The sequence below is a fragment of the Martes martes genome (genome assembly GCF_963455335.1).
Source record: "Martes martes genome assembly, chromosome: 15".
NCBI lineage: Eukaryota > Metazoa > Chordata > Mammalia > Carnivora > Mustelidae > Martes > Martes martes.
Genome location: NC_137903.1, coordinates 13,757,227 through 13,785,220, shown reverse-complemented (window position 1 = coordinate 13,785,220; position 27,994 = coordinate 13,757,227). Strand labels below are relative to the sequence as shown.

General features: G+C 35.1%; 1 protein-coding gene across 1 annotated transcript in view; it reads left to right on the top strand.

Moving 5' to 3' along the window:
- SPATA17 (spermatogenesis associated 17) overlaps positions 1-27,994 on the top strand; it is a gene marked incomplete at its 5' end in the record, with an annotated part of 182,122 nt that overhangs the window by 73,481 nt on the left and 80,647 nt on the right. Inside the window, one exon of the mRNA XM_080823976.1 lies at positions 23,014-23,217. Within this exon, the coding sequence (XP_080680102.1) occupies positions 23,014-23,217 (204 nt within the window). The remainder of the gene's footprint in view (positions 1-23,013; positions 23,218-27,994) is intronic.

The following is a 27,994-nucleotide window of genomic DNA, read 5'->3' as shown; positions in this document are numbered from 1 at the left end:
TAAATAAAATCTTTTAACAAAAAAAAATTTAAAATAAATAAAAAGTCGAGGTTTTTTTTTGTTTCAGTTATAAATTCATAATTGTGTAAAAAATCTAATTATATAATTGGTGGGCTACATTTTTCTAGGTGTAGAATCACATCAGGAGTTCTTTTTTTTTTAAACTTTAGTTATTTATAATTTTAATTTTGATGAAACTAAGGGAGGTATAATATATCCTTTAATTCTTTAAACCTGATAGTAATTACTGGGTACAGTTATTTATTTTGATAACTCTGAATCCCTTTTATACTTTGAATCTTCTTATTCTGAGGTCTAATTGCGCTGTTTTTACTTATATGATGGGTAGTGTAACAGCAAAAATGATTTTTTAAGTGGTGAAATCAGATTTAACAGAAACATTTGTTAATTCTCTTTTATCCAGGGTATTTAGATATCATAGAGGAATATTTTAGAATGTCCATAAAGACTTAGTTATTTTACTAATAAAAATAATAGAATAGCAGGGGGCACCTGGGTGGCTCAGTTGGTTAGGTATCCACCTTCAGCTCAGGTCATAGTCCTGGACTCCCGGGATTGAGCCCGACATTGGGCTGTCTCAGCAGGGAGACTACTTTCCCCCGACATTGGGCTGTCTCAGCAGGAGACTACTTTCCCCCTGTCCCTCACCCCACTCATGCTCTCTTTCAAATAAATCAGTAAAATCTTAAAAAAATTTTAAAAAAAATAATGGAATAGCAAATATCCATGGAATACTTACCATGTGCCACAGAGTATGGTAGATATTTTATATGAACAATTTCTTTATTTTGATTTCATTTTAATTTAAATTTAAACACCTGGTTTAACAGATTATTTCACAAACTTGACTATGTGACTTGACTCCTGGATCTTAATGAGTTTTTAATACTACCACTGTGTTTTAGGTGTGTTTGTGTTAACAAATACAAGCTGTCAATGCTCTAGCCCATTTTCCTTGTTTATACCTTGCAGACTGCTGGTAATGTCCATGTATATAAATTTAAACTGATCTCTTGTTTCCAGAAATCCTTGGCATCCAATAGAATGATAGGTTTTGAGGCGCTATGACAGTAGAAACAGTATGGGCATTGACATCAGAGCTAAGTTGGCATCCAGGCTCTCCCACTTAGGGTAAGATATCAGAAGATCACCTGGAATTGTCTGTTTCGCTCTACAATTTGAAAGAACATTACGAGAATTGAATATAATATATTTAAAATACTATCTGGCCCTTAGTGTTCCGGTAAATGATAACAGTCCTATTATTAGAATTTAACCTATCAAGGGGCACCTGGGTGGCTAAGTCACTTAAGTGTCTACTTTCGGCTCAGGTCATCATTCCAGGATCCTGGGATTGAGCCCTATGTTGGGCTCCCTGCTTGGTGGAAAGCCTGCTTCTTCCCTCTCTCTCTGCCTGCTTGTGCTCTCTCTTTCTGACAAATAAATAAATAAAATACTTAAAAAAATAATTAAAGGATAAATGAAGATTCTATACATTTTCTTCTGTTTGTCTTAGTTGTTGGAAGCGTTCGTTTTCTCATTTCTTTGCTTTAATTATTAATGAAGATTAGTTAGAAATATTTATAATGATCTTCACCCAATATCCCCTCCCCCATTTTATAACTGGCCTCACAGACCTGAGGGCAGCAGAGGGGAAATGATGTTCTTAAATCCCCTTCCTTGGAAAGGAATATTATATATCAGAGATTTTCATTTGGATCTGATAAGTTGGTCTATTTATTTTGTCATAGTGATCTTCATATTTGATCACAAATAACTGGAGATAAAATACAGCCTATGCAGACACTTTTATTCCCAAAGCAAACTACTGAAAATTTCAAATGTTTTATTTGTATTTATTAAAATACAGCCTATGCAGACACTTTTATTCCCAAAGCAAACTTTTTTGGGGGGGGGGGGTACTGAAATAGAACAGTGGTATCATCTTAGTCTCATCTGTTGACTTTGGCCAGGGAATAGTTTTACTAATGGGACAGTACTGGAAATTTCAAATGTTTTATTCCTTAGTTTTTATTATGATATAAAAAGGTTAAATTTTAAACTGGTATTATAAGTCACAATTATAAACCATCTTTACCTAAACAAAAGTATGCAATATTCACCTTAACCTCAACAAAGATATGCAACACTAATATTAATAAATAGATTAAAGATAAATCTTAACTTTAAAAGTCTTCAGTTATTCCAGATAACATACTTTGAGTACTGACAATCTGTCTCATGCTGAACCAGGAGTGGGACGTACAAATGTATACTGTATGATCCTTAACCACAAGGCATATTCACTCTGATTTCAGTCTATGCCAGACAAATGTTTTTACAAGAAAGGAATTTGACACCTTTCAATGGCAGTTTATATAGGTGGTCTTATTGAAATAAACAGCCATTTGTATTTATGATTTTGTGATTCCATTTATTGTTTTATTTTCACAAAAATCTTTACTTTCCCTAACCTAAGAAAGACTCAGAGAATGAAAGACACATGTTTCAATTTGAGTATTAGTACTGATTTTCTCAGCATGACTTGACTATGGGTGAGAAATTAAGCTGCAGGTTTTAAAACATTACTAAGATATTTACAGATTAATTTCACTGCTTGTTTTAAGAGTTTTGATTTCAAATTATATCAAATACACATTTAAGTACAAAATAGAAGTCAGATATGAATTGAGTATTTGTTATTAAAGGCTTGAGTCACTTTTAACTTTCAATTTATGCAGTTATTGGAAAGTTTACTGAATAAATATTCAAGTATAAATAATTTTTATAAGTACATCAGGATAGGAAAAGTTCTGCTGATGTATTTAAAGGAAATAATACTAATAGCCTTTTTAGAAATTATTTTTGGCGATTTCAATAATTTAGGGGTGATTTATAATGATACATAATGATAGTTTGTAGAATATTAATTTTCATATTAAATTTTCATAAGTCTAATATAGCTTCACTTAGATGAGTAGATAAAACATTAATTCAGACAAAGAATGCTTTAGAAAAGGTAAGGAATTTTCTAAGCCAAAATTGTATTTGTGAATTCATATATAGGTAATAAATGAAGTTATGTTGTTATTTAATTTTTAATAATTTTAGGACTCTTATGCTGATATACTGACATACTCATACTGATAACCTAGTTTCAAAGTCAGTGTTAGTAACAAATCTGGTGTATATCTTAAAATAGTTCTAAAATATTTTCCTGATTTTTACTGATATTAAGTATCTCATCTTTATGCAAGCAAATATGTTAGCACTAATAGGAATTACACAAGTAAATAACTAATATTGCAATGAGTGAATTAATAGACCCCTCAGGGTTTTATTAATTAAAAAGTTCAAGTCATATTAAAGCACCTTTTGTATATGTTTATTTCAATCAGAAAGCTGAACATGGTAACTTATTTGCATAAATAATCAATCACCATTTACTAGTAGTAATAAGGTTAATTTGTTGCTACAGACATAATAGGATTAGTCAATTATATTTCCCAGAAAATACTATTTGTTATGCACCCCATCACCTGTAAAACAGGATTGGGTTTAGCGCCCTTATTAAATGAACACATCAAAAAATCTTTGTCCCTGTAAAAGTTTTATGAAAAGAAAGCTAATTTTAGTTGATTTGAATAAGTAAAATGCAAACATTGCTTCCATTTGTAAATTTAATTTATCTTTCTGCGAAGATTGATTATTTAATAAAGTTATTTATTTTGATTCAGTAACCAGTCAGACTAAATCTAACACATATAGGACACATTTCCTTTGAAGAAAATCTCATTTGCAGATTTGTTTTATTCCAAATAAACTGACTTTCATTCCCGTCCTTGTTCTTGGGTAATAAATTATGTTGTCTGCTCCACCTACTGGTGGCTACATGAAAAAGGCCTATTGTTGGCTTATTAGAAGATACTGCCTCTAAAATGTTGCCAGCATTTTTAGAGGTCCTCCTGGAGAACAGCAGAGTTACAGATACAAATCCAAGATTCAAGAACTATATCATAGTGTTTAGAGCTATAGGTTATTATGTAGAATTAGATACATTGTTTCCTGATCAGTAAAAATATGGCTATTTTATTTCAATGTACTACAAAAAAGGACAGATACAAAATATATTCGTGAGTAAGTATAACTATATGTATTTTATTTTATAACAATGGCTTTTAATAGTTTGTACATATTCCGTTAAAACTAAAATGAAAATTTACATATTTCATTAAAATTTGTAACATTTTATGGAAATGATTTTCACGTCATCACTTATATGTTTTCATATTTTTTCTTTAATGGGTCATTTTTATATGGACACTGAGTTAATGGTTTTCAGTTATTTAAGATTCTTTAAAAAGACCCCATACTCCAATTAATTTTAATAAACGTTGTCTTTCCTTATTTTTTGAGAGAAACAAATGGTTTCAGCAACTTTTTTTTTTTTCAAAATTGTATCAGATCACATGTGTATATGAAAGGAAAGTAGCTTAATTTAAAAAACTTAATATAACTTGGGGCGCCTGGATGGCTCAGTCTTTAAGCATCTGCCTTCGACTCAGGTCATGATTCCAGGGTCCTGGGATCGAGCCCTGCCCGCATCAGGCTCCCTGCTCGGCAGGAAGCCTGCTTCTCCCTCTCCTGCTCCCCCTGCTTGTGTTCCCTCTCTCACTGTGTCTCTCTCTGTCAAATAAATACATAAAATCTTGAAAAAAAAAAACAACAAAAATAATTGATACTCTGTTCATATGGATACCATATTGATGTGAATAGCATGTCTATAAGACAAATCTGTAAGGTAAAAAAATGTGTAAATTAAGCAATACAGTAAGTCTTCCAAGCCCTTTATTGCTTTCAACTCTTTATCCTCAAAATCATAAATGGGGAGATTCTGTGCTTGATATGTGATTACACACTTCTAATTTGAGGTACTGAAGTAAGAGAAGGGCAGCCTTTCAGTGTGTACCCGCACATGGGCAAGCACGCGTGTGCGTTTGTGTGTGTGTGATGTGTCTCGTGTAGTTGGAAAGCATCTTTGGAGATCCTTCTCATAAGGCATGTTCCTTAATCAATGGTATACGACAGCAATAGTTGGGAGATCAAGTATGATATCAAAAAGTACCCCTATAGTAACTCTCTGGAACACACTTTTATACCTCTTGATCCTTATATAAAAACCACTTCTTTGGCTTAAAAATACTATGTTCCTCTGTCATTTCTAGGTTGGACGCCCCACTTTCTCTTTTTTCCTCTCTGCTCCCTTCCCCCGTCTCTGTATTTCCATAATATAACTGCAAAAGGGTGTATGCCTTGATATTTATGGCTGTTAATCGTATCCACTATATTGAGTATATTACATTTTTGATCTTCATGGCTTGATGCAACCTGATTTAGGGCATTCATATGGTTCCTTGCTTCTGCTTTTTGGCTTTTTTTTTCTTCTTCTTTATGTGCTTTTTTTCTTTATTTGTCCAAATCAGTCTTTATTTTGATCAATGATCTAGGCTACTCCTAGTCATCCAGATCGTTAAAATCTTTCCCTCTTTTTCATTTTCTGTGTAAAATCACAGTTTTCTTTCAATTTATTCTTCCTACCATCTTCTAAATAAATTCCATTATGTCTGTTTCCTGAAGTCTGAGCAATAGTAATAATCTCTAAAATTTGTTTTTGTTTAGTCTTTTGTTCTTTTTCCCAGTATGTTTATCACCATTGGATAAATTTTGCTAAAATAGTACTTTTTATGTCATGTCTCTCTGCAGTTTATAAACCTCCAATGATTCCCTGTTGTCCACAGGATAAAATCCAAGGTTTTCAGCATGTGCATTTGACACTCTCCAGACTGACTCTATTCTGCCTATTTATACTTAGTCTTATCTTTCTTTCATCCTCAGGGTTAGCATCCTGATACAGTTTGATTTTTATACCCTAGAAACGTTCATTACAAGGCTCTCATTATATGAGATAGGTGACTTCTTGTGGCTTGTCATACTCTGGAAACTCAGAAGCTTCCCTTTACCCCACCCCCCACCCCCAAAAGAGAGTCAACATCTCACATACGTCCCACTAACACTTTGATTTTGCCATTACTTTATTGTTTAAGATATATTTCTTTTTCCCATACTAAATTAAAATATTTTTAGAAAGGAGACAGCTATTAAGGTGTTCTTATTAGTATAGCTTGGTGAAAATTAATAACTGTGAGTAGGCTATCATAAAAGGAAGGAGGAAAGTATGTCCAGAGGCAATACCTATAGTATGAAGACCAAAATGGGCACAAGGTTAGTAACAAAGGGAGCCAGAGATGGTAAGGGATATGTTGACTACGTGGAATGTCTGGGGAGAAAAGTAGATCTTGTAAGGCACTGAAAGATAATTAGGAGGCCATGTAAGAGAAACATGACAATTTTGCCATTTTGCTTAGCATCACTATTTAGTATTCCTACTTTAAAATAGATTCCTCTTATTTCTTCCCTACATCACACAGCATTCCCAACAATGAATTCTTAATTTTTACATTACCCACTCCCTGGTTATGGCACATTTTTTAGGTTGAAAAGGTCTGGCAATAAAACTGAGAATTACAGAAGTAGGGAGTGGGAGTAGATTCATAAGTCTTACTTGAAGGATCTTATATTTGTTTTTGCCAACTTCCCAGTAGTTTGTATGTTTCCATGGAGAAAAATATAAAAATAGGAACTCATCCTGACAGAGGACAGGACCCCTGATTGGAATATATTAGAGCAGCATGGAATCTTTAGAGTTTACCTTTTTAGCTCTTTCCGTTAACAGGTTAAAGAAAGCAGGTCTGGAAGATGAAGCAACCAGCCCAAGGCTGTCTAACTAGTTTATTTAAACTCTGTGATGTTGGAGCATCCTTAGGTCAGTGCAGCCACAGTGAAAAGCTGAGTGAGTGTTCTGCATCTATGGTCTACATGTGATTCACCTAAATAAACTCTATTTGGAAGGGACTTTGTCCTAGGTTTATGGATATCTCTTTATCCTTGAAAACACTAGCATTCTGAGTATGTACTGCTCCTTGAGTTACCTCAGTTCATTGAGTTCTCTTTTTACCCTTTCTCTGAGATGTTTTAGTGCTTAACAGGAGCATTGATTTGAATGAATTCATGGACAAATAGAAAAACTAGGCCTTGCATGTAAGAGAGTGAATGAAGCAAGCCAGAACATAATATAGATTTCTATGGTGCCTTTCTGTGAATAGCTCAAAGCACTTTTAATACATTTATCCCCACAGTATTCTATAAAGTAGCAGTTATCTTCCTGGCGATTGAAATGCTCTTGTTTGGTACTCATTTTTCCTCTGGACACTTGGCAGATATATTCTTTCCAGAAGACTATGTAGTGCATAAAGATCTGACCTATGATCTTTGGATCCATAGTTTATGAGGCAGGTCCTCAAGTTTGGTCACTTGCTCTTGGTCCCAAGTGAACTGTCCATATCACAAAACCATCACATAATCTGTTACTATTGGCAGTCTCTGTTCAGAAAAGGCCAAGGACTGAACTATTGTGGCAAATGAATTAGCTATTAACTTGTACATTTTATTTCCTCCCTCTTTAACATTATAGTTTTTATTATCCTGTAATATATGAAAGAGATAAAATTATTGTCTATTGTCATTACTCTTTGAAGAGTTAAAGTGAAAAGGTTAAAAAAAAAGTCTTGTGTCCCCAAATAAGTCCCTTCCCTGCTCTTCTCCTTGCCATCATTTATCCATCATGCATCCAGAAAATGGAGGCAAAAATAAAATAAAATTTAGAGAGACCACTCAGGTAGAAAAGTTCTCTTAGCTACGTTTCTTACATATATTTTCTTTTTCAGCATGCTGCATTTTAAAAGTTATTTTAAAAAGTGTCCATTAGCAAAACACACTGTAAACCTCTCCTTGTACATGTGACAGATTCATGTGTTTTGGGGCCTGAAGCTTATACAATTTGGGGATCTATCTTCAAGAAGAAACTATATAAAGTTACAAATGCAGGAAGATGAATACTTTTTATAATGAGTAAAAAATCATTTCAAGCACATTTCAGATTTTAACATCTGAGAACACCACCCCTCTAAATATAAGAGTAGTTTCATTAACTGCTTGATAGATCTATCGTATTTTCTCACCATATTTTGGTCTCATGCTCTTTGATTGCCTCTTTCTTTGACAATAATTTTGTTACATTTTCTAGAGTGAAAAGAGAAAGTTATTCACTCCTTTTTGTAGGAACACTGATCTAAATTTTTCATTACTGTAAGAAAGTTAAATGATGCATTCCCGTTTGCGTATGGTGCATTATTAAGTATATTTTTGAAAGGAAGGATCTTCTGTTTTGTATAGGAAATGAAGAGAATCAAATTCTCCATTTGAGAAAGCCCCACTTCTCGTCCACTAGCGCGTACTCCCGGGCCAGACAGTTCAGGATGTTCGTAGTGCGGTGTAGCCTCTGGTCCTGCACCTTTATTCATGATCCTGGTGAGTCTGCCCACTGCGTTCAGGAATAGTCTCGAAAGTTATTCCTACATTGGGGTTGCTAAAAAACTTTAACTATACTTGGAAGTAACAGAGAAAAAAAAAAACCGTCATAATTATATCCAACCAAACCTAAATTAAATACACACCCACCTTAGTTTTTTTCCCGGTTTTGTCTCCATCATGTCCATAGCTGCTCTGGTCCCACCCAACAAAGTGTGATAGAGGACAAGTCAGAGCAAAAGAGACAGAGGAATTAACTGATGTCTTACTTTCACAAATTTTACCAAATAACATAACCATGTGAACACATTGCCAGGGTCCCTCCTTGTGTTACGGAAAGATCCTGTGAAAATGAGGACACCAGAGATTAAGGTGAATCAATTTCACTGTTACTTCACCTATAGTTGGACTATATTTTTGTATTGTGTTAAACTTGCTCAAAGAAGTTTTAACTATTGAAACTATTTTAATTTAATTTAAATTGAGGCACTTGATTTTTTTAGTCCTCTATTTATTATGTTTCATTTTTGGACATGAAAATCAGGGTCTGTTTATTTCCATCCAGCAATGAGATGAATTTTTAATGTATTAGGTGTGGGGTAGGGAGAGTTCTTACTAGGCATTACAGGTATTAAACAATTACCTATATATATACACATCTATATATGTGTATATGTTATATATATATATGTGTATATACATATATAGATACAGGCTTATATAAAATTTCAAATACAGCTTTAATAGAAAATTCAAAAGTCAGAAAAGAATTAGAAAAAATTTGTAACAAAAGTAGTTGCCATTCTCTACCTTAATGTAAAATGTTTCTTTACTTAACCTTTATACTCTAGCGCACCATATTTTAAACTGTATTGTATGCAGATATTTTACACAAGGTAATTAGCAGTTAACTGGTATATGCTTATTTCTATTTGTTTTTATAAAATTTATGTTATTGGTATGTTAATTATAATCAATTTTTTCAGCTTCTTCATTGATGAGTGAAGCCTGAGTTTTTGGTGTTTCCTTTTGCTATCCCTAATTATAATAAAATGAAATCTAAAACTTAGAAACTCAAGGAAATTATACCATTGCTCTAACTAGATCTGATGAAATAATTAGGACTATAATGGTTTATAGATTTGAAGATTTATTCCCACTATTATTATGACTACTTTTCTATTTTTAAGATACTTTAGAAATATTTTAGAATGAGACCAGTTAGAAGTTAGGGGCTGTTATAAATAATAAATAATGAAGAGGTAGAATTTGTCAGCTCATGGTTTATCTTAGCTCTTCAATAAGTCTAGAAGAATAACTTTATATAGATAAGTTCTGCTCACCCCATGTTCTTAATATTTAAATTCACTCTTTTGGATTGGGAAATGTTAGAAATGTTTCCACTGAATAGCCGGAGGCCAGAATTTAAAATCTCAGGCTTTGGATGAATCCGTCTTCTTTCTTTATTTCTTCTTCTTCTTCCTTTAATCTTCTGTGTATCTCCATTCCTAACCCTTGTACGCTGCAATCAAAAACATTATTCCTGTGTAAAACTGGGGACAAAGGCAGAGAGTTTATACTTTCAGATATTTTCTTAAAATGAACTCTTAACTAAATGATCCAGATACGCAAACATTGATTAATGGAGTTTATTAAGGTCACTATTAAGAGCATGAGTACCCTTAACATTTGAGTGTAAATTGAGGTATAGTCCAACACAGTAAATCATCTATGACCTTGAGATTTTATGCAACATAAGGCAGGTAAATATTTTAAAAGACATAGAAAGTGTGTACAATATTTCATATATGTATTACAGTCACAAAAGAAACATAAACAAAGAGGAAGTACAATTGTTTATTTAAAAATTATATTAAAAATTAGTTTCAGGGGACGTGGGGTGGCTCATTCCGTTATGCGACTGACTCTTAATCTCAGCTTAGGTCTTGATCTCTGAGTCATGGCTCAGGTCTTGATTTTGGGGTTGTGAGTTTGGGCCCCACATTGGTCTCCATGTTGGGCATTGAGCCTACTTTAAAAAAAATTAGTTTCATTTTTAGTGTGAGAAACATGACTCTAAATATTTTAGTATTAAGTGGCAGGTTTTCTGTTAAATGGCCTTATCAATTGGTGTTTCTATTTATATATCTTTTGACAGTTGGAAGTATTTCACTCAAAAAGGAGTTATGTTATCTATACAATATCACAGCAGACAGTAAACTAAAAGATGAGTAAATGGAAGGAAGGTGTGAAGAAGGGAGAAAAGAGAAATAATTTGTCTTTAAACCTTAATCTGTTAATATCTCTTGGGCCTAAAGTAAGTAAATTGCAGGTCTCAGTAGCTGTTGTTATATTGAAAGGAGAGTCTTGCTGAAAGGATACGATCGCCCTTAGTTTAGAGAAAAGTAATATTTTCAAGGTGCTTATATAATGTAAAACATTCATTTATAGTTTTAGTCCCTTTAAAGAATTGAATATTAAAATTTTTTCTCTTAAATTTATTCAGCTTTATTTTCCACCTCCTTTTAAATTAGTACATGTATATGTGCATATAATTTCAATATTAATATGTCTTTGAAATAAATTATGAGTCATTAATATAATCTTATACTCATATTTGTTGTCTATGCTTATGCTATATATGCATAAGCTGATTTATGGTCATCTGAATTAGTCTTAAATTTTTATCATTAAAATTATTCAGTTTATTTTACCTGGTTTGGTTATTTATATATCCACACCCAAATCAGCTTCTCTGTCGACAGTTATCTGAATGCTAAAATTGTGGTTGGGCCTTCCCTGACCTTGCAAGGCATGGTTGTTGCTTTTTTCCTCCATGTCTTTATATAACATTTACTATTGGTGTTATGATTATATCTGCTTCCTTCTAACATAGGTAAATTCATAAAAGAGAGCAACATTGTCACTTTAATATCCCTAATTTCCAATATCAGAGTCATGGTATTTCTAATACATATCCTAATTCTGATTTATAATACTTTCATATTCAAAACAAGAAAGGCAGCTTTTATTTCAGTCCTAATTATTCACTATTTCATCTCTGAATTAAATAAAAACTGTAGATAAGACAATTATTTTGACAGATGTAATAATTTTTAGTAACTGATACCTGTGTTTGGTAAAATATATTCTGTGTGACTTTTAAAAGGGCAAATCTTATATTCAAAGAAAAGGTAAAGACAACACTAACATTTTCTTTTCATTCTGTAATGTCCCAAATTAAGCCAAGTGATATAACTAGATAGAGTGAAGAAGATGAAATTCAAACTATGATCTGGCTATCTTGAAAACCATGCTTTGGTTTCTTTAAGGTATGGTTTAAAGAGGGCTGAGAAAGGTCCTAGCTCAACATTATTTTATATTTTATATATATATATGTGTATATATACACATATATATATACACATATATATATCTTTAAATTTCTGTTTATTTGATGACAGTTACTAGATAATATATTCAGCATTATTAGCTTTTGATTTGTGTGTGTGTGTGTGTGTGTGTGTGTGTGTGTGTGTGTATTAGCTTATCAGTTCCTTTAAGCATCAGGAGGTGGAGGCATAAGCCTAACATGCAAGGCCTTCTCACAGGAAGGCAAGCAAGCCTTCATGGGCACTCTGGAGAGCTGTTGGGCAATGAGTTTGTCTTCTAGAGAAAAGAACCATGAACCAGAGGAATAAGGGTGGATACTTATATCATCTATTAAGCATTTTCATCTTGGGGTGCCTGAGTGGCTCAGTTGGTTAAGGGTCGGACTCCTGATTTTGGCTTAGGTCATGATCTCAGGGTCATGGGATCAAGCTCCCAGTTGGACTCTATGCTCAGCAGGGAGTCTGCTTGAGATGATCTCTCTCTCTCTCTCTCTCTCTCTCTCTCTCTGCCTCTGCCCCTCCCCTACTGCTTCCCCACCTCTAAAATAAATTAATCAACCTTCTAAAAATAAGTATTTCTGTCTTTGAGACATCAACTGAAATTCTGAAACCACAGACATCCTATTCAACACGATTATACATTGTTTTGTGATCATATGATTTGAGATAAAGAAATATCTGTAAGAATGTAAATGTTTTTGCCATATCTCTCTTGCTCTAACTAGTAATGTAATATAAAGGTCAGTGAGGTTGCAGGAGTAAAAGAACTGTGAGGCTTACTGTTGGGATGGGTCACCCACCTATACACGAAATCCCAGAGTACATAGTAGAAAGGAAGGCTGAACTAAATGCCAAAGGCTATCATGAATATGGGCAAATGACCAACGAGTCTGTGTATGATAACCACAAGGAGGGATAAGGGAGTGCATATTCAGATTGCAAGAAAGTTGAGTAGTGGTTTGAAAAAGACATTGGGCAACTAAGAAAATGCAAATCTCTCCCTAGTCACTATGATACAGGGGAGTACTAAAATGCTTTGTCCAGTAGGCCTGCTCTAGAGGCGAAGGAAGATTCAGTCATAATGAAGAAATGTAGAGAATATATTTATTGAGAAGTATGGGGGCAAAGAGAAATTGTTTAGGATAGATGGGAGAAGGGTTCCACAGGGCAAGGTTGAAAGGATCATAGACAAGGGATCAGAAGTATTGAGAAAAGGAACAGGGTAGTTGAGAACGAGCATACCAGAGAATATAAAGGAGAGTTGGGATTCATTTGACAGACAGTTATTTGGGCGTGAACAATTTGACAGTAAAGCAAATAGATAAATAGTTATTTGATCCGATTACCTCTTATTGTAGAGAAATTTAAGTCGCTCTGCCTGTTCTTTATTTTCATTAGCACAGTAATAATGTGATGGACTGAAAGTGAATTAATGGATTAAAGAGTACAAGGGAGGTATTATTTCCTAATTTTTTTGAAATGAGGAATGAAATGAAAAGCTCACATAAAAACTTGTGAAATAACCCAGTGGTACACCCCAAAAGCCAGAGACTAGCCTATTCCTCATTTTAGACCAGATCAGTTTTTTGATCAAGAGATTGTGTTGGCCAACTCCCTTTGATTAAATTACTTTCCCTCTAATTATGTTTATGTCCAAATTGTGTTACCACCAGAGGGGCTTTTGAGTTTGAGTTTGAGATAAAAGATAACAGGGTTGTGAAGCATAGTGGAGTTTTCTGGGCTCCCTACCACCCAGGAGGTCAAAGCAAAATAAGGAAGCAAAAGATAACCTAAAAAAGAGAAAATTTTTATTGAAGGATAACACAGAAAAGTGCAGAAATACTAAAGACTCAGCTCAGTTATCACAAAGTGGCAGGTATAATCTGTACCTAATAGGTACTAATTAATAATTTCCATACAAGAAGCCACAGGTTTACCAAACAAGACTATGAGAGCACAGTAGTCTAAAAATGAGGTGGTCTTTGAGATCTGGTCATGAGATTGTAGCCAACCAGATTAAGGCAGCATAACATTTCCCCATGAGGCAGTCAATCCTATACTTTGATAAAAACTTAAAATGGCTTCCCCCTGTTTGCTTAAGAAATTTTTCTTCAAAGACTCTTGGGAAATCAGTGTCTTGCAGAGCCCCAGATAACACTGGGAATAAAGTTTGACAAATGCTCCATTCTATTAGTACATTTTCTTTAACAAAAGAAAATTTTCAATGCAGTTTGCCTGTTTCTGTGATGCTAAGTATTTTTCTTTTAGCAACTAATTGTCTTGAAAGGCATCTTTTAAACCCAAACCATGAAATCATTTTTCAAATGAAATCACTATCGAAGAATTGAGGAAAAGAAAATAGTAGGTTTCTGAGGGGGGAACAGTGGTATATAAGGGAAGGTTTGAGGTGGGTGGTGGTTACAAAAACATGCTTTACTATTTTTCTTAGGTCATTCAGACTTCAGTAGTATGTATAAGAAGCCAGCACAGAATGTGTAGAAATTGCATGTTAGAGGCATCACAATAGGGAGTTTTCAAATCACTGTGGAACTGGGTGTCCACTTTCACTGCTCTACTCAGAATACTTCTTGATAAGGACACCAGGAATCTCCTGTTTATAAATCCACAGGACCTCTGGGAGATTTGTACACTGTGGTATTGGAACTTCCTTTGGCCTTGGTGACCCTACGGTCAGCCTTCTATCTTTGATCATTTCTTCTCAGTCTTCTTCAGTAGTGTATTCAATAGAATTCAATGTATATCTTTTCTCTGATATTATATGGGATTATTTATAGTTCTTTAATATCAAAGTTATTTAAAGTTTCTGTTCCTTTGCGCATCTTGCTGTTTTCTGGAATGCCTTCCCTCACCTTACACACCGAGCACATCCCAGCTCAAATACCAGCCATCCTAACCCCACAGAGCGGTCTGTTCTCAGTATAAGTATTTATACATATCAATGCTAATTTCAGTATTTTATAATTATTTGTAAACTGTCAATGCTGTGACTCAAATGGAAAAGCAGGAATCAAAGCCAAATCTGGAGAGTGCCAAGGCAGCAGATAGAGGAGGGGAGGAGGTAAATGAAGCTGTATTGCGGGGGTAAGGTAGGTTACTACATGTTGGGGAAAGGAATAGGCCTAGAAAAATTTCCTAAGCAAGAAAATAAGCAGCTTTCATCCAGTCCTTGTAGGGATCAGTAGACTAGTGACTTAAACATTTACAGGGAAAAAGATAAAGGAATTGTTTAATGGGGAAGATTTCTCAGAAAGTATTATAAATGGAGTCTTCTCTCAGAAATTCTTTCAAAATGCAATATAGTTAAAGGGAAATCCTGGTGGGGTTTGGGAGGTGGGTGGAATGTTCTTTAGTCCCAAGATTTTCTTAGTCATCATAATATTGCTGTATTTTAGAAGACTCAAATTAGTCTCCATTTCTTTTTCTTTCCTCACATTCAACGAATTACGATGTGATTTGTGCCACAAGAACACAATTTGCTTCTGTGGAGGTCACCTGTCACCTTCTAATTACCATGCCAGTTGTGCATTTTTGTCCTCATGCTGTTCCACCTCTCCTGAGCTTCTGACACTGCTGACCTCCTTCATGAAATGGTCTTCTCCCTTGTGTACTGCCTCTGCTCCCTCACTGTTTGCTCTTTTGAGTGTCCTTCATGGGCATTTCTTCTCCCACTTATTTCTTGTATGTGCACACTCCTCAAACTGTTCCCCTAATTCCCTGCATGTTTTTTCTCAGTGACCCTTGAGATATTTCCCTCAGACCTTCAGGTATTTTTATTCAAAAAACACTCTAGTCACTAACTATGACCTCATTCCCAAGTTCCAGACCTACTATTACAACTATTACAACTACTATTATAACTGGACCTTTCAACCTGGATTTTTGGGAGCTCAGTTCTAACAACTCCCAAACAGGTAATAATATTCCTGCATAACTGCTCCTCTTTCTACCTTCTCTGCCTGGGTTTTAAGCCCAAGTTTTTCTGTAAGTCCACATTCTCTTATATTCTTTTTAATAAACATTATGATCCATGTCTTCTCATTTTGTTTCTATAGAATGCTCCCTGTCCATGTCATTCTTCTGTTTCCACTGTTCTTTTGTCTTACCTTTCAATAAGCAGTCTTCATCTCCTTTACAGACTTTTGATCCATTTCACTTAGTCATTCACATAAGCATGGGTTGATTGTCTACCCTGAGCCAGGTATTGAGATAGGCAATGTTGCATGTTTTTTCACCTCTCTAGATTCCCAAGAATGGAATTGTTGTATTATATACTAAGCATATGTTTACCTATTTTTATAGGCTTTTAAAAATTTGAGCAGTTTTGGGTTCACAACAGATTTGGTCAGGAAGTTGCCGTACATTCATTACCCCCACACATCATCATTACCCAAAGTCCATAGTTTACATTAGGGTTCACTCAGGGCATCTTGTCTTGCGTGCACCATTTCTGAGGGAAAGTTGGATGTGATTCTTGTCTTTGTGTCCTCTGTTTTTAAGGTGCTTATCACCTCTGCTTCTCACAGATTTCCTTATCTTTGATTCTTAGAAGTTTGAATATGATATGCCTCTCTATGTGTTTGTGTGTTTATTTGTCATTTCTTTTACTTGGTGTATTCGCTGAGCTTCTTGGATCTGCGGTTTAGTGTCTGGTATTAATTTGGGGGCATATTCAGTCATTATTACTTCACATATGTCTTCTGTACTTTCTCTCTTCCTTCTAATGGGTTACCATCATGTACATGGTATTTACCTTTTGAAGTTGTCCTACCTTTCTTGGGTATTGTGTTATACATATATTTGAACATTTATTTATTTTTATTTGGGAGAGAGAGAGAGCACGAGGGGGAAGGGCAGAAGAGAGGAAGAGAGAATCTCAAGCAGACTCTGCATGGAGCGCAGAGCCCAACTTGAGGCTCAGTCTCACAACCCTGACATCACGACCTGAGCTGAAACCAGGAGTTGGGTGCTTAACCAACTGTGCCACCCAGGAACTCCTATTCTGTTACATTTTTATCAAACTTTTTTCTTCGCCTTCCCATTTTGGAATTTTGGAATTTTCTATTGACATATCCTCAAATTCAGAGATTCTTTAAGCAGCCATGTCCTGTCTACAAATAAATCCATCAAAAGCAGTCTTCATTCCTGTTACCATGTTTTTGATCCCTGGCATTTCTTTTTGATTATTAGAATTTCCATGTCTCTGTTTTCATTGCCTACCTGTTCTTGCCTGCTATCTACTTTATCCACTAGATCCCTTAACATATTAATCATAGTTGTTTTAAATTTCTGTCCCGATAATTCCAGTATGCCTACCATATCTGAGTCTGCTTCTGATGCTTGCTCTGTCTCTTTATATTGTGGTTTTCACCTGTGTTTTCATGGAGTTTCTGTAGCCTGCTTCAGACTTCTTCCTGAGTTTACCTTCTAAGGGAGAATGTGAAAATCAATAGATTTCCATTGTATGCAGAATTAATTGTAATTTGCAGCCTTCTAGAGTTTGGCCCCAGTTTATCTTTGTAAGCTCATCTCTGACTATAGCTTCATACTTAAACCCGCCAGTGTGATATTCACTGAACAGCTGCTCTGTTTCCCCACAAATATGTTTGTCTTTATTTTTACCCTTCCCTTAGCCTGCAGTGCCTTTCTTCCCTTTTTATTGCCAACATTCTACCTACCTTTAGAAGAAAGTCAAATACTTTCCCACAGTTTTTTAAAAGGTGTATACAGTTGTACTGTAACCTCTGGTGTAAACCTCTTTTACAACAGTAATTAGTGGGTACTTACTACAGGCTGGTTATGTTATTGTCAGTCACAAAATTGCTGTCCTGGCCCTCCCCTCCCCCACCACTGAGAATGGCTTGGTGGAAGTGATCACTTTTCATTCATCTGTACCCACTTGAGATCCAGTAAAGTGTTTCTAAGTTAGTAGGTGCTAAATATTTATTGAATTGAATTAGCATATAGAGGATGGTGTTTTATTTAAATTTCATTGTTTTAATCAATACTTAATGAAAATATTTTAATATGTGATGCCAATGCTTAGGATATCAGAATGATCATAAAAATTATTTGTTAAACTAATGAAGCCAGCTACCTCAGGGATCTTCATTTAACATGACCCCACTTTGTACTTTGACTCAGAACAGTTAAAAATTCAACTTCTTCACTGAAGTCACAGAAAAACATCTGTAGATAGTAATAGTTTTTTTTCTTTATAAATCTTGCTTTGTATAGATAAGTTTTATACCAAATACAGTCATTGTGAATCCCAAATGTTTCCATGAAATCCTTCTTTGTCCTGGGGTACGGTATCTGAGGGTTAACATGGCGGTTGTCTGAAATGCATGTGGAAGCAGAACTGTGGTGGTGAGAAATGACCATGTTTCCTTTTAGTTCTCAGCAAGAGTAATTGAATGTGGAATATCTTACTAAACACTGGACTGTGACAGTGTGTTAACACTCTGACTATCTCCTAACAGCAGGGCAATTATTTGCTGAGTGGGATTTTTATAAATCCCCTGGCCCTAGTGTGTCCTGATAATTATGATGAAGTGCGTTGGTCAGTGTTGATTCAGCAGTCCCTGCCCTCCCAAATACTTCATTCACAGTTCTCTGGCCCACTTTGACTTTCCTCGTTAGTAGAGATCTTTACTGCTCTTCTCTGCTGGCTTGGTGTCTAGTTTTTAAAATAATTTTGATTAAAGCTTAGAATCCTGAACATATTTTAATCAGCCCCCCACCTTTTAGAACTGTGTATCTCTCCTAGTATTCACAAATTCTGAATCCTGATGCAAGAAAATACTTCTTGATTTTTTTTCCCTTTATGTGGCAGTCAGTTCCCGTTTGCAGTGTGATTTGCAAGAGTAAAACTTGAATCCTCCCACCTATCCTGTATACTTCATAGTTCCTCATTCCTGAGTGAGCAGTTACTTGGAAATTAGGAGAGATTATTATTTCTCATATGGTAAAATATGGAAAGACTAACCATTGGGCTTTGGGAATTGTAGGTGTACAAAATCGTGTTTCAGATTCTTTTCATTTTACAGCAACTTGTTTTAGAAGTAAACCTCAATAACAAAGAGAAGAGGGGAGAATTAGAATATAGCTTCCCCCAGGCAATTACAAAATGAAGGTCTGTGGATGAGTGGAAAATGACCGTAAATACATTCTCCATGAAATAAAACAGTAGATCTCCAAATCCACCTCCATTTGCTTGTAAACCAATTGCATTTCTAAAGTACTTTCCCATACAATACTTGTAAGTCTAAAGAATAAAAACTGAGAAGAAAAGAGCAACTGATAGATTGTTAGAAATACGGAATGGTTCAAAATATTAATGTAATGCTAAGGGTGACTGGGTAACAAATGGTACATTTGCTCATTGCTCAACCTGACATAATTAATATTCCAGGTCATGCTTAAGTTCCCATGATGGAGGGTCTGAAGGGGGGAATTCAAGAAAAATATATATCTATTATATAACTCATTGCCTTTTTCCCCCCCCTTTTGACGAGTCAGAATCATAGCCTTTAAAAAAAATCAGTGCTTTCACACCTCATTTGCCGTATTCACCACTGGGCCACCAGTCAGCAGCCCAGCCTGATGCTAGGAGGTCAGTAAGAAGCTATTAGCAGAGTCCTCTCCCGAGATTTCTTGGGTCTTATTGAGTTGAATGTTAGCATGACAGTACTGCAAATAACTCAGTTGTAGGCTTTTTTTTTTTTTTAAACAGTTAGCACAGATTTCCCCATAGTGTTGGTCACTCTAGAAAATTATTGCTGAAAATGAAGTCCCAAAAGCTAGCTTGGCAGTAGCCCTTCTAAGTTGTGAAAAATGTGAAAACGGAAAAATATGTCATGGTCCCTTAGGATTAACTTTGTCTTTTGTGACTCGTAGTAATATTTTGAAAAATCAACAACAAACCATTATTCACAAGTGGCTTACAAATGATAAAATGTAGCAATTGAGACAATAGTAAGTTAAGGTTGTTTTATTTACTTAAAGAAGTAATAGCTAAATGCATACTGTATCGATATAAATAAATAGGGTATTTGCTTGCAGTCGGGATCGAGAGAGGGCTGGACCATTTTCATTGACGTAAGTTAGCAACTGTATTAAATTAATTTCTAAAATAACTGACACCTTGAAGATTTTAAATGATACATTTTAAATTCAATTAAAATATATTTTCTACCTATATTTGATTTAAATTGCAAAGAGAATACACATGAGGAGGTCTCTATATAGGTTGCAAAATATAATTTAAGAAAGCTATCATGTCTACTGATCTATTTGCATTTCCCATCTAGCCTATGTATACATGTGCATGCAAATGTGGAAAGAGACCAAAGAAGATTTCTAATGGGGTAAAGTTAATGGCTGGTAGCAGTTATTCAAATAGATAGATATTTTTAACTGATAAATTATAATCTAGTTAAATTGTATGTATTTTACTATTTTAATCTGCAAGGTTGTGGAAATGATTAACAGACTTAAGTCAGCTAGATCATCCCTAAATAGGATGGCTTATTCCTATCTTTTGCATAGACTATGGAGATTTAGTTATATTTGTGTCAGAATAGTATTTTTAATGTAATATTTGTTGGTTTTCTTCTCATTATGATTGATAGATTCTCATCATAGAAATTCACCCTAAAAATCATCTTAAAAATTATCACCCACTTCAAAATTACACTAAGAACTATTTTAAATATATGTGTCCGTACCTTTATTAACATCATTTAAACTGTTTATGCATCTGCCACGTTTGATGTTTCGTGTTATAGTGAGAGAACGTTAGCATGATGTTAAATATGGTTTATACAATTGCCTGTAATGTTTCAATACTTTTTTTTTCTTGTATAAATTATATAGGGGAAAAATCCCAAAGAAAACCCAGTTCAAAAATATTTTTAAAGATATGTAAGTATATTTACAATTGGCTTTATCTAATAAAATTCAGTTGAGTTGGAGGTGACTCAAATGGGTCTTTGATAATTTAGTTCTAGATCACAGTGTGTTTGGAAGCACAGCAAAACTGATATAGTAAGAAAGATAAAAGGGGTATAATCTGTAATTCTTTGAAAGAGGTTGATAAGATTTTGAAATAAGCCTCAAACATTTTCCTGAGATCTTGATGTGGCTTTGCAAGAGAAGAGTAAAATAGAGGCTTCACGGGTCCTTCTGCAGGGTGCTTTGGTTTTGAGTGTCTGCTATGTGCCTAGGACTTCAGAAGGCCATAAGGATACAAAAATACCTAAAACAGAGGTCCTGTGCTTCAGCTGCTTGTTTAGGGAAGGTTGATACACACAAAGATAACTGTGAAACAACGTGGTAGGTAGGTAGGAACTCTGACAGAGTTGTCCCCAGGCTCTTAATGGAGCATTAGGGTTAGGACACTGAATCTAGCCTCTGTTGGTATTAGAAAAAGGTTAACATTTAATTGAAATATTAGGCCAGAAATACAAAATTTTCTTTTTCTTTTTTTTTAGATTTTATTTATTTATTTATTTATTTGAGCAAGAGAGCAAGAGGGAGAGAGAGCACGAGAAGGTGGGAGGGATAGAGGGAGGGAGTGAGAGAGAAGCAGATTCCCTGCTAAGCAGGGAGCTGGATGTGGGACTAAGTGCCAGGACCTTGAGATCATGCCACCCAGGCGTCCCAGGAATATAAAAGTTTCTAAGATAGTTTTTCAAAGACAAGGATCTTAGGTAATCATAATGCTTTGGAACTGCTGATTCCGTCAGTAAATACAGTGACCAGAAAAATTTCTGCATATAATGGTAGCCTAAGAGAAAGGCACATTTTAGGAAAAATATATGGGTTTAATGGATACATTCTTTACCTTAGTCCAGAGTATTTACACAGGAACCAAATAAGTCATACTCTCCTTTAAAATATAATTTTTCTGGGGCACGTGGGTGGCTCAGTTAGTGAAGCGTCTGCCTTCGGCTCAGGTCACGATCCCAGGGTTCTGGGATTGAGCTTGTGTCCGGCTCCCTACTCAGCCAGGAGTCTCCTACTCCCTTTCCTTCTGCCCCTCCCCCTCAATTAAACTAAAAATCTTTATAAAAGTAAAAAATGAAATAACTTCCTTATGAGTATGAATTTGTATATATGAAAAGAGTATCAAAATATGGTTCTATGCTGTTTGTATACTCAGACACCACTGAATTTTCAGAAAATGAATATCTGCTAAACTTGAATTTAACATTTGTTATATATACATCTTTTGAACCTCTGTTGCATAGCAGGTGCATGCTAATAAACTTGACTTTTGATATAATGTGTGACAAGATCAGTGAAAGAACATTAATAATTGATATTGACACCACTAATATGACACTACAGAAATACAGTACCTAATATAAAATACCAGTTTATTATTATTTTTTTAAGATTTTTATTTTATTTTTTTGTCAGAGAGAGCAAGTGAGAGCACAAGCAGGGGAAAGTGCAGAGGCAGAGGGAGTAAGGAGCCTGATGCAGGGCTCAATACCAGAACCCTGGGGTCATGACCTAAGCAGAAGGCAGATACTTACCCAACTGAGCTTCCCAGGCATCTCCAAATTTGATTATTATTTTAAGGTAGGGAACTTAAAATAGCTGCTGTTAAATAGGGTGTATAATGTGTAATCATTAAAGCAACCAAGTATTTATTGAGTGCATATTTTGTGCCTGAAACTGGTTCAAGCATTGCATATTTGAGTTTGTGTGAGTGAATGTGTGACTTATGGGTAGGATTAAATATACATACACATAGTTAACAGAAGGAATGATTTAAGGTCCTTCTGCAATTTTTTTCTAAAATACAGTTATATTAAATGTGCCATATATGCCAGGTAGAAGCTATCGCTTAGTGATTTTTAACATTTTTAGCCTTTAAATATGAATGACTCTGAAATTGTTGGTCTGGAGTATAGACAAAGTGAGTATTTTGTAATCCCCATAGATGAATTTAAAGCCAGGCTCTAGTTAAGAACTAGAGTTCTACTTAAAAACATACGAAAATTTTTATGATACAACTTCATCTTCCTTTTATTTCCTGTGAAAAGTTAAAAATAAAAATAAAAATTATATTCTTTTCCTTCAGATTCCAGGTATATACAATTCACCATTCAGAAAAGATCCTGATCCCTGGGAGTTGCGATTACAAAAGGCAAAGCCTTTAACATCTCAAAGGTCTAAAGTTAAAAAGAAGCACTGGGTCAGCCCGAGCAGTTGGCTGGAGTGTACGAGTGCCCGTTCCTTTCCTCGATCGGAAATTCTGCCACCTATAGATAGGAAACAGTGTCAGGTACTCATTAGTCCTATAGAAGAATTCTGTCCATGATTGTATTCTTGCTGTTTGTTTGTTTGTTTGTTTGTTATTGTTTTGTCTTTGTGACAAGAAAGGAAAATTATTTTTTATGGAATCCAATTTTAAATAATAAATATAAAGTATGTTGAAAATATGTATGAGGGAAGTCATCAGATAATTCTATGGTAGTGAATTTTATTACTTGAAATATGAAGTTAAAACGTTAAGATGCTTGGCTAGGATCTAGCCTTTTTCTTTAAAAACATTGTTCTAACAGTACTTCTTATAACATGTTGCTCGACAAATAGTGATGTATTATCAACTTTAACTTCTCATCTGATCATTCCTATCTATGTACAGCTGTAAACATAATTTAAAAGTAAAAGTTCAGGGAATTACGGTGGACCCAAAACAATACAAGAATCAGGCAGAGACAAAAAAAAAAAAAATCTTCCCTGTGGGTTGCTATAGAGCTGGAGTGGCAGATGACTTCCTAGGGCTATAGCGTGGAGTGGGTTGTATTGCGTGATGATAGACCCTCTCCCAAAGGCCCCAGTGAGCAACAGTTCTAGCATCTCCATTGATGCTTAACCTGGAGTAGACAGCTGCCACCAGGGAGCATCAACCTAGGATTGGGTTGATTTGGGTTCACTTGGCCAGATTCCCAGAACTCCCATCTAGTAGTTCTCTACACAGGCTTTCCTCTGTATATCTTTTGCTATGTAATAAATAACTTGAAAACCTGATGGCTTAAACCAAAGACATTTCTTATCTTGCAGTTTCTGTGGGTCAGTGTTGTAGGTCCAGCTTAGGTGAGAGCCTCTGACTCAAGATCTGTCCTGAAGTTGCCATCAAGGGTCAGGCAAGACTGTGATTTCATGTGAAAACTCAGCTGTAGGGAAGAGCAGGAGGATGAGGAGAGCCGATGGTTGCTTGTTGTCATAGCTTAGTCCCTTCCTGCATTGGCCTCTCTACAGAGCTGCCTCCCTGGCATCTGGCTTCCCTCAGGAGAGTGATCTAACCGAAAGTTAGAGACTTCTCAAGACAGAAGTCACAGTCTTTTTATGACCTCATGCCACAAGTGACCTCCTATTATGCCTTATTTTGTTTTTTAGAAGTGCTTAAGTCCAGTCCCCACAGGGGTTTGAATCCTAGAAAGTGGGATCATTGAAGGTCATTTTAGAGACTGGTTTTCACAACCCCAACCATTTCATCAGCTTGCTAAAGACAACTTCATCTATGCCATAAAGTAATTTCCACTTTGCTGTAATTATTTGTGATGTTATGTATTCACTTTCTATAATTGGGTCTTTTATTCCCTTTATTTGTGCATTTTTTTGCTCTCTTAAAACTACTGATTGATAATACTATTTAAAAAAAATTCTATTAACTGATGACTTATACTATATTATAGAAAGAACTTTAAAAAAAAAATATCCAAAAAAACATAGAAGTTGAGAGTGTCCCCTCTTTCTGAAATAAAGTGGGAGTGTGGAAGAGTTGAGCAAAGGGACAAAAGAGAGATAATTGGAAAATTTTTAGTTTATTTTGTAACATACCTTCATAGTGTAGTTTCATTATTCTTTTCAAAATATAGATTATACCAATATTCTAATAAAGACATTTAAAATAGTTTTTAAAAGCAAATATAACAAATTTTATATTCTAAGTAACTGAATTTTTACCATTTGAATTATGCATATTACTATTTCAGTTGATGCAAGGAAAGATTTTACATGATACCATCGGAATAAGCAATTCAGTTTATTATTTTATAAAGAAGATAACTATGGTATCTCCATTGCTTGTGTATTAAGTATTCAATGATTGCTAAGGTATCAAAAATAACATATTTGAATACTTAATAATCCATATTTTATGCTGTATTCAATGAGATAGCTGTTGGTAAAACATGGAATTCATAGAGTAATTCTGAATGCAACTTCTTAGGAAACAGTATTGATAAGATACAGGTATATAAATGTTTCTGAATTAGAGACAGTCTAGAAGTCATCCAGACCAAGCTGCCACACTATATAATATTCACATTAACCATGGATATTTAATATCATTTTATATGAGTTTTATAATACTTAGAGTTCAGATTAACTGTACTGTTTTGCTTTTTTAATGCTTTTATTATATGGCTTATTTATACTAGTTTGTATTCACTCTTCATTTCTATTAATGTACTTTTCTCAATATAGTCCCTTTAGTACTTAAATGGTTTCCCCTTCCATAGCATTCTATTTATACATATATGTATTTAGTATTTATGGAATGCATATGGAAGATATATACATGTAAGTATATACAGGATATATGTGAATAATATATGTGGACAGTTTTTACCCATATATAGTATATATGTAAAAATGGTTATATTTATTTATATGGAAGATGTATACACATCTATTTATGTAATATAGTAAATAAATATAACAAATGTATAAATATATCTGGAAAAAATATATATGGGATTGAGGTGTTTTCCAGCACCAACAAATAATTCTCTGATTCTCTGAATACCATTTGGTATCTAACAATTCAAGCCAGTTCTAACACTAACTACCAGGAGTTTGTGCAGACTCTGCAGCTTAAGGGCCTAACCCCACACAACTGCTCTTCACGTCACATAGCAGTAGCAATTTCTGGGTCTCCTATTCTTACTGAGCTGCCTGTAAATTGAGGGGTCCCATGACCCCATCCTAAGCTTTGATAATTTACTAGAATGGTTCACAGAACTCAGGAAGATATTTTATTTCCATTTGCTGCTTTGTTATAAAGGGTAAAAATAAATAGCCAGGTGAGGAGGAACATAGAGTGAGGTCTGAAAAGGTCCAGGGTGCACAGGCTTCTGTTCTCAGGAAGTTGGGATGCGCCTGTCTCCCGGCATGTGGATGTGTATGCCAGTTGAGAAGCCCGTCAGATCTCCTTGTGTAAGATTTCTTAAAAAGCTCAATCTCGAGCTCCATTACCTTTCTTTGGAGATCAGAAGCAGGAGCTGGAAATTTCAACCTTCTACTCATTTGGTCTTTCTGGTGACCAGTTTCATCAAGAGGCCACTGGGGGCCCAACCTAAATCACCTCATTAGCATAATCTCAGGTGTAACCTTGTTGTAACAAAGGCATCATTCAGGAAATTCCAAGCGGTTTAGGAGCTCTATGCCAGGAATCAGTGACAAAACCCACTAGATTATGTATTTCTTTTTTGTTTTTTAAGTTTTTATTTGTTGGAGAGAGTGAGAGAGCACACCAGGGTGAAGAGGGTCAGAGGGAGAAGCAGACTCCTGCTGAGCGGGGAGCCTGATGGGGGACTTGATCCCAGAACTCCCGGCTCATCACCTGAGCTGAAGGCAGATGTTAAATCAACTGAGCCACCCACTTGCCCCTGTATTTCTTATTATATCCCAATAGTATATATGTGAAGACACATTGAAAATATTACATACATTCATATAATGATATATGTGCATATATATGGAATATACATGTGTATGAAAGACTTTATGTATGTGTATATATGTATACATATGCAGATATCTGCAGATACACATGCATGTGTATGTGTGTACATATACACTCATAAATTACCCTTGTCTAGCGCACCACCAAATAGTGACCTTGTTCATTTTCTTTTCCTTTTCTGTCCCCTTCTTCCTTTTCCTCTCTTCCCTTGTTCTTTTTCTCTTCCTTTTTTTCCTGTCTCCTTCATTCCTATCTCTGGTCCTCCTCCCTCTGCTCTATATCATTTTAATCTTCTCTTTCTTCCTTTCTTTCCTTTTTTTTTTTCCTTCCTGCCTTCCCATTCTTCCTCAACCCATCATTTCATCTCACCTTCTCTCTCAACTTCCTTTGGCAGCTTTCCTCACTTTTTCTCCTTCTTTTTTTTTTCTCCTTTCCATTTTTGTTTTCACAGAATGGGATTTTTAATGTTGTGGTTCTGTTGGACTGAACCACATTTCCTATATATTATCTAATAATATTAAAGGTATATACGTCATTAGGGAGATTTAAGATTATATATGCTATACTACAAATGTTAATTATATTCTGATGGTCTGTCTGTGCTTGGGAGGTAAATTTCTTAAGTATATGAGACAATCCTGGGAGTTTAAAACATAACTTTGTTATTATTTAAGCTTTGAGAAAATTTTAAAAATATAAGATGACTGTAAAATAACATGGATCATTAAAACTATAGAACATAAATATATCTGACCCTTGTACTTAAGATTTGGTCGGATGCAAATAAAGTCAAACTTTGGAAAACTATAGTTAAGTGTCAAAGGAGACTTACAGATTCAGGTTGAGTTTAGACATTTTAGGTATTAATGTTTGGAAATGAGTACAATGAACAGATCTGAAGTTTGAAGCTATGTCCAAAATCTGAGGCCCCGTGTCACCCCAGGTATGATCAATATTCAGATCACTTGAGATCTGAAAGGCAGTCTGTCAACAGAAATACACATTAACAGAAGCAGCTTTGGCATAGGAAAAGCTTGACAGTAAATGTCATTTTTTTAAAAGATTTTTTATTTATTTATTTGTCAGAGAGAGAGAGAGCGAGCACAGGCAGACACAGTGGCAGAGGGAGAAGCAGGCTCCCTGCGGAGCAAGGAGCCCGATGCGGGACTCGATCCCAGGACGCTGGGATCATGACCTGAGCCGAAGGCAGCCGCTTAACCAACTGAGCCACCCAGGCGTCCCGACAGTAAATGTCATTTGCTAACCAGGGAGAAGTTTGTTGAGCTCAAAGGCAAGACACTTGTCT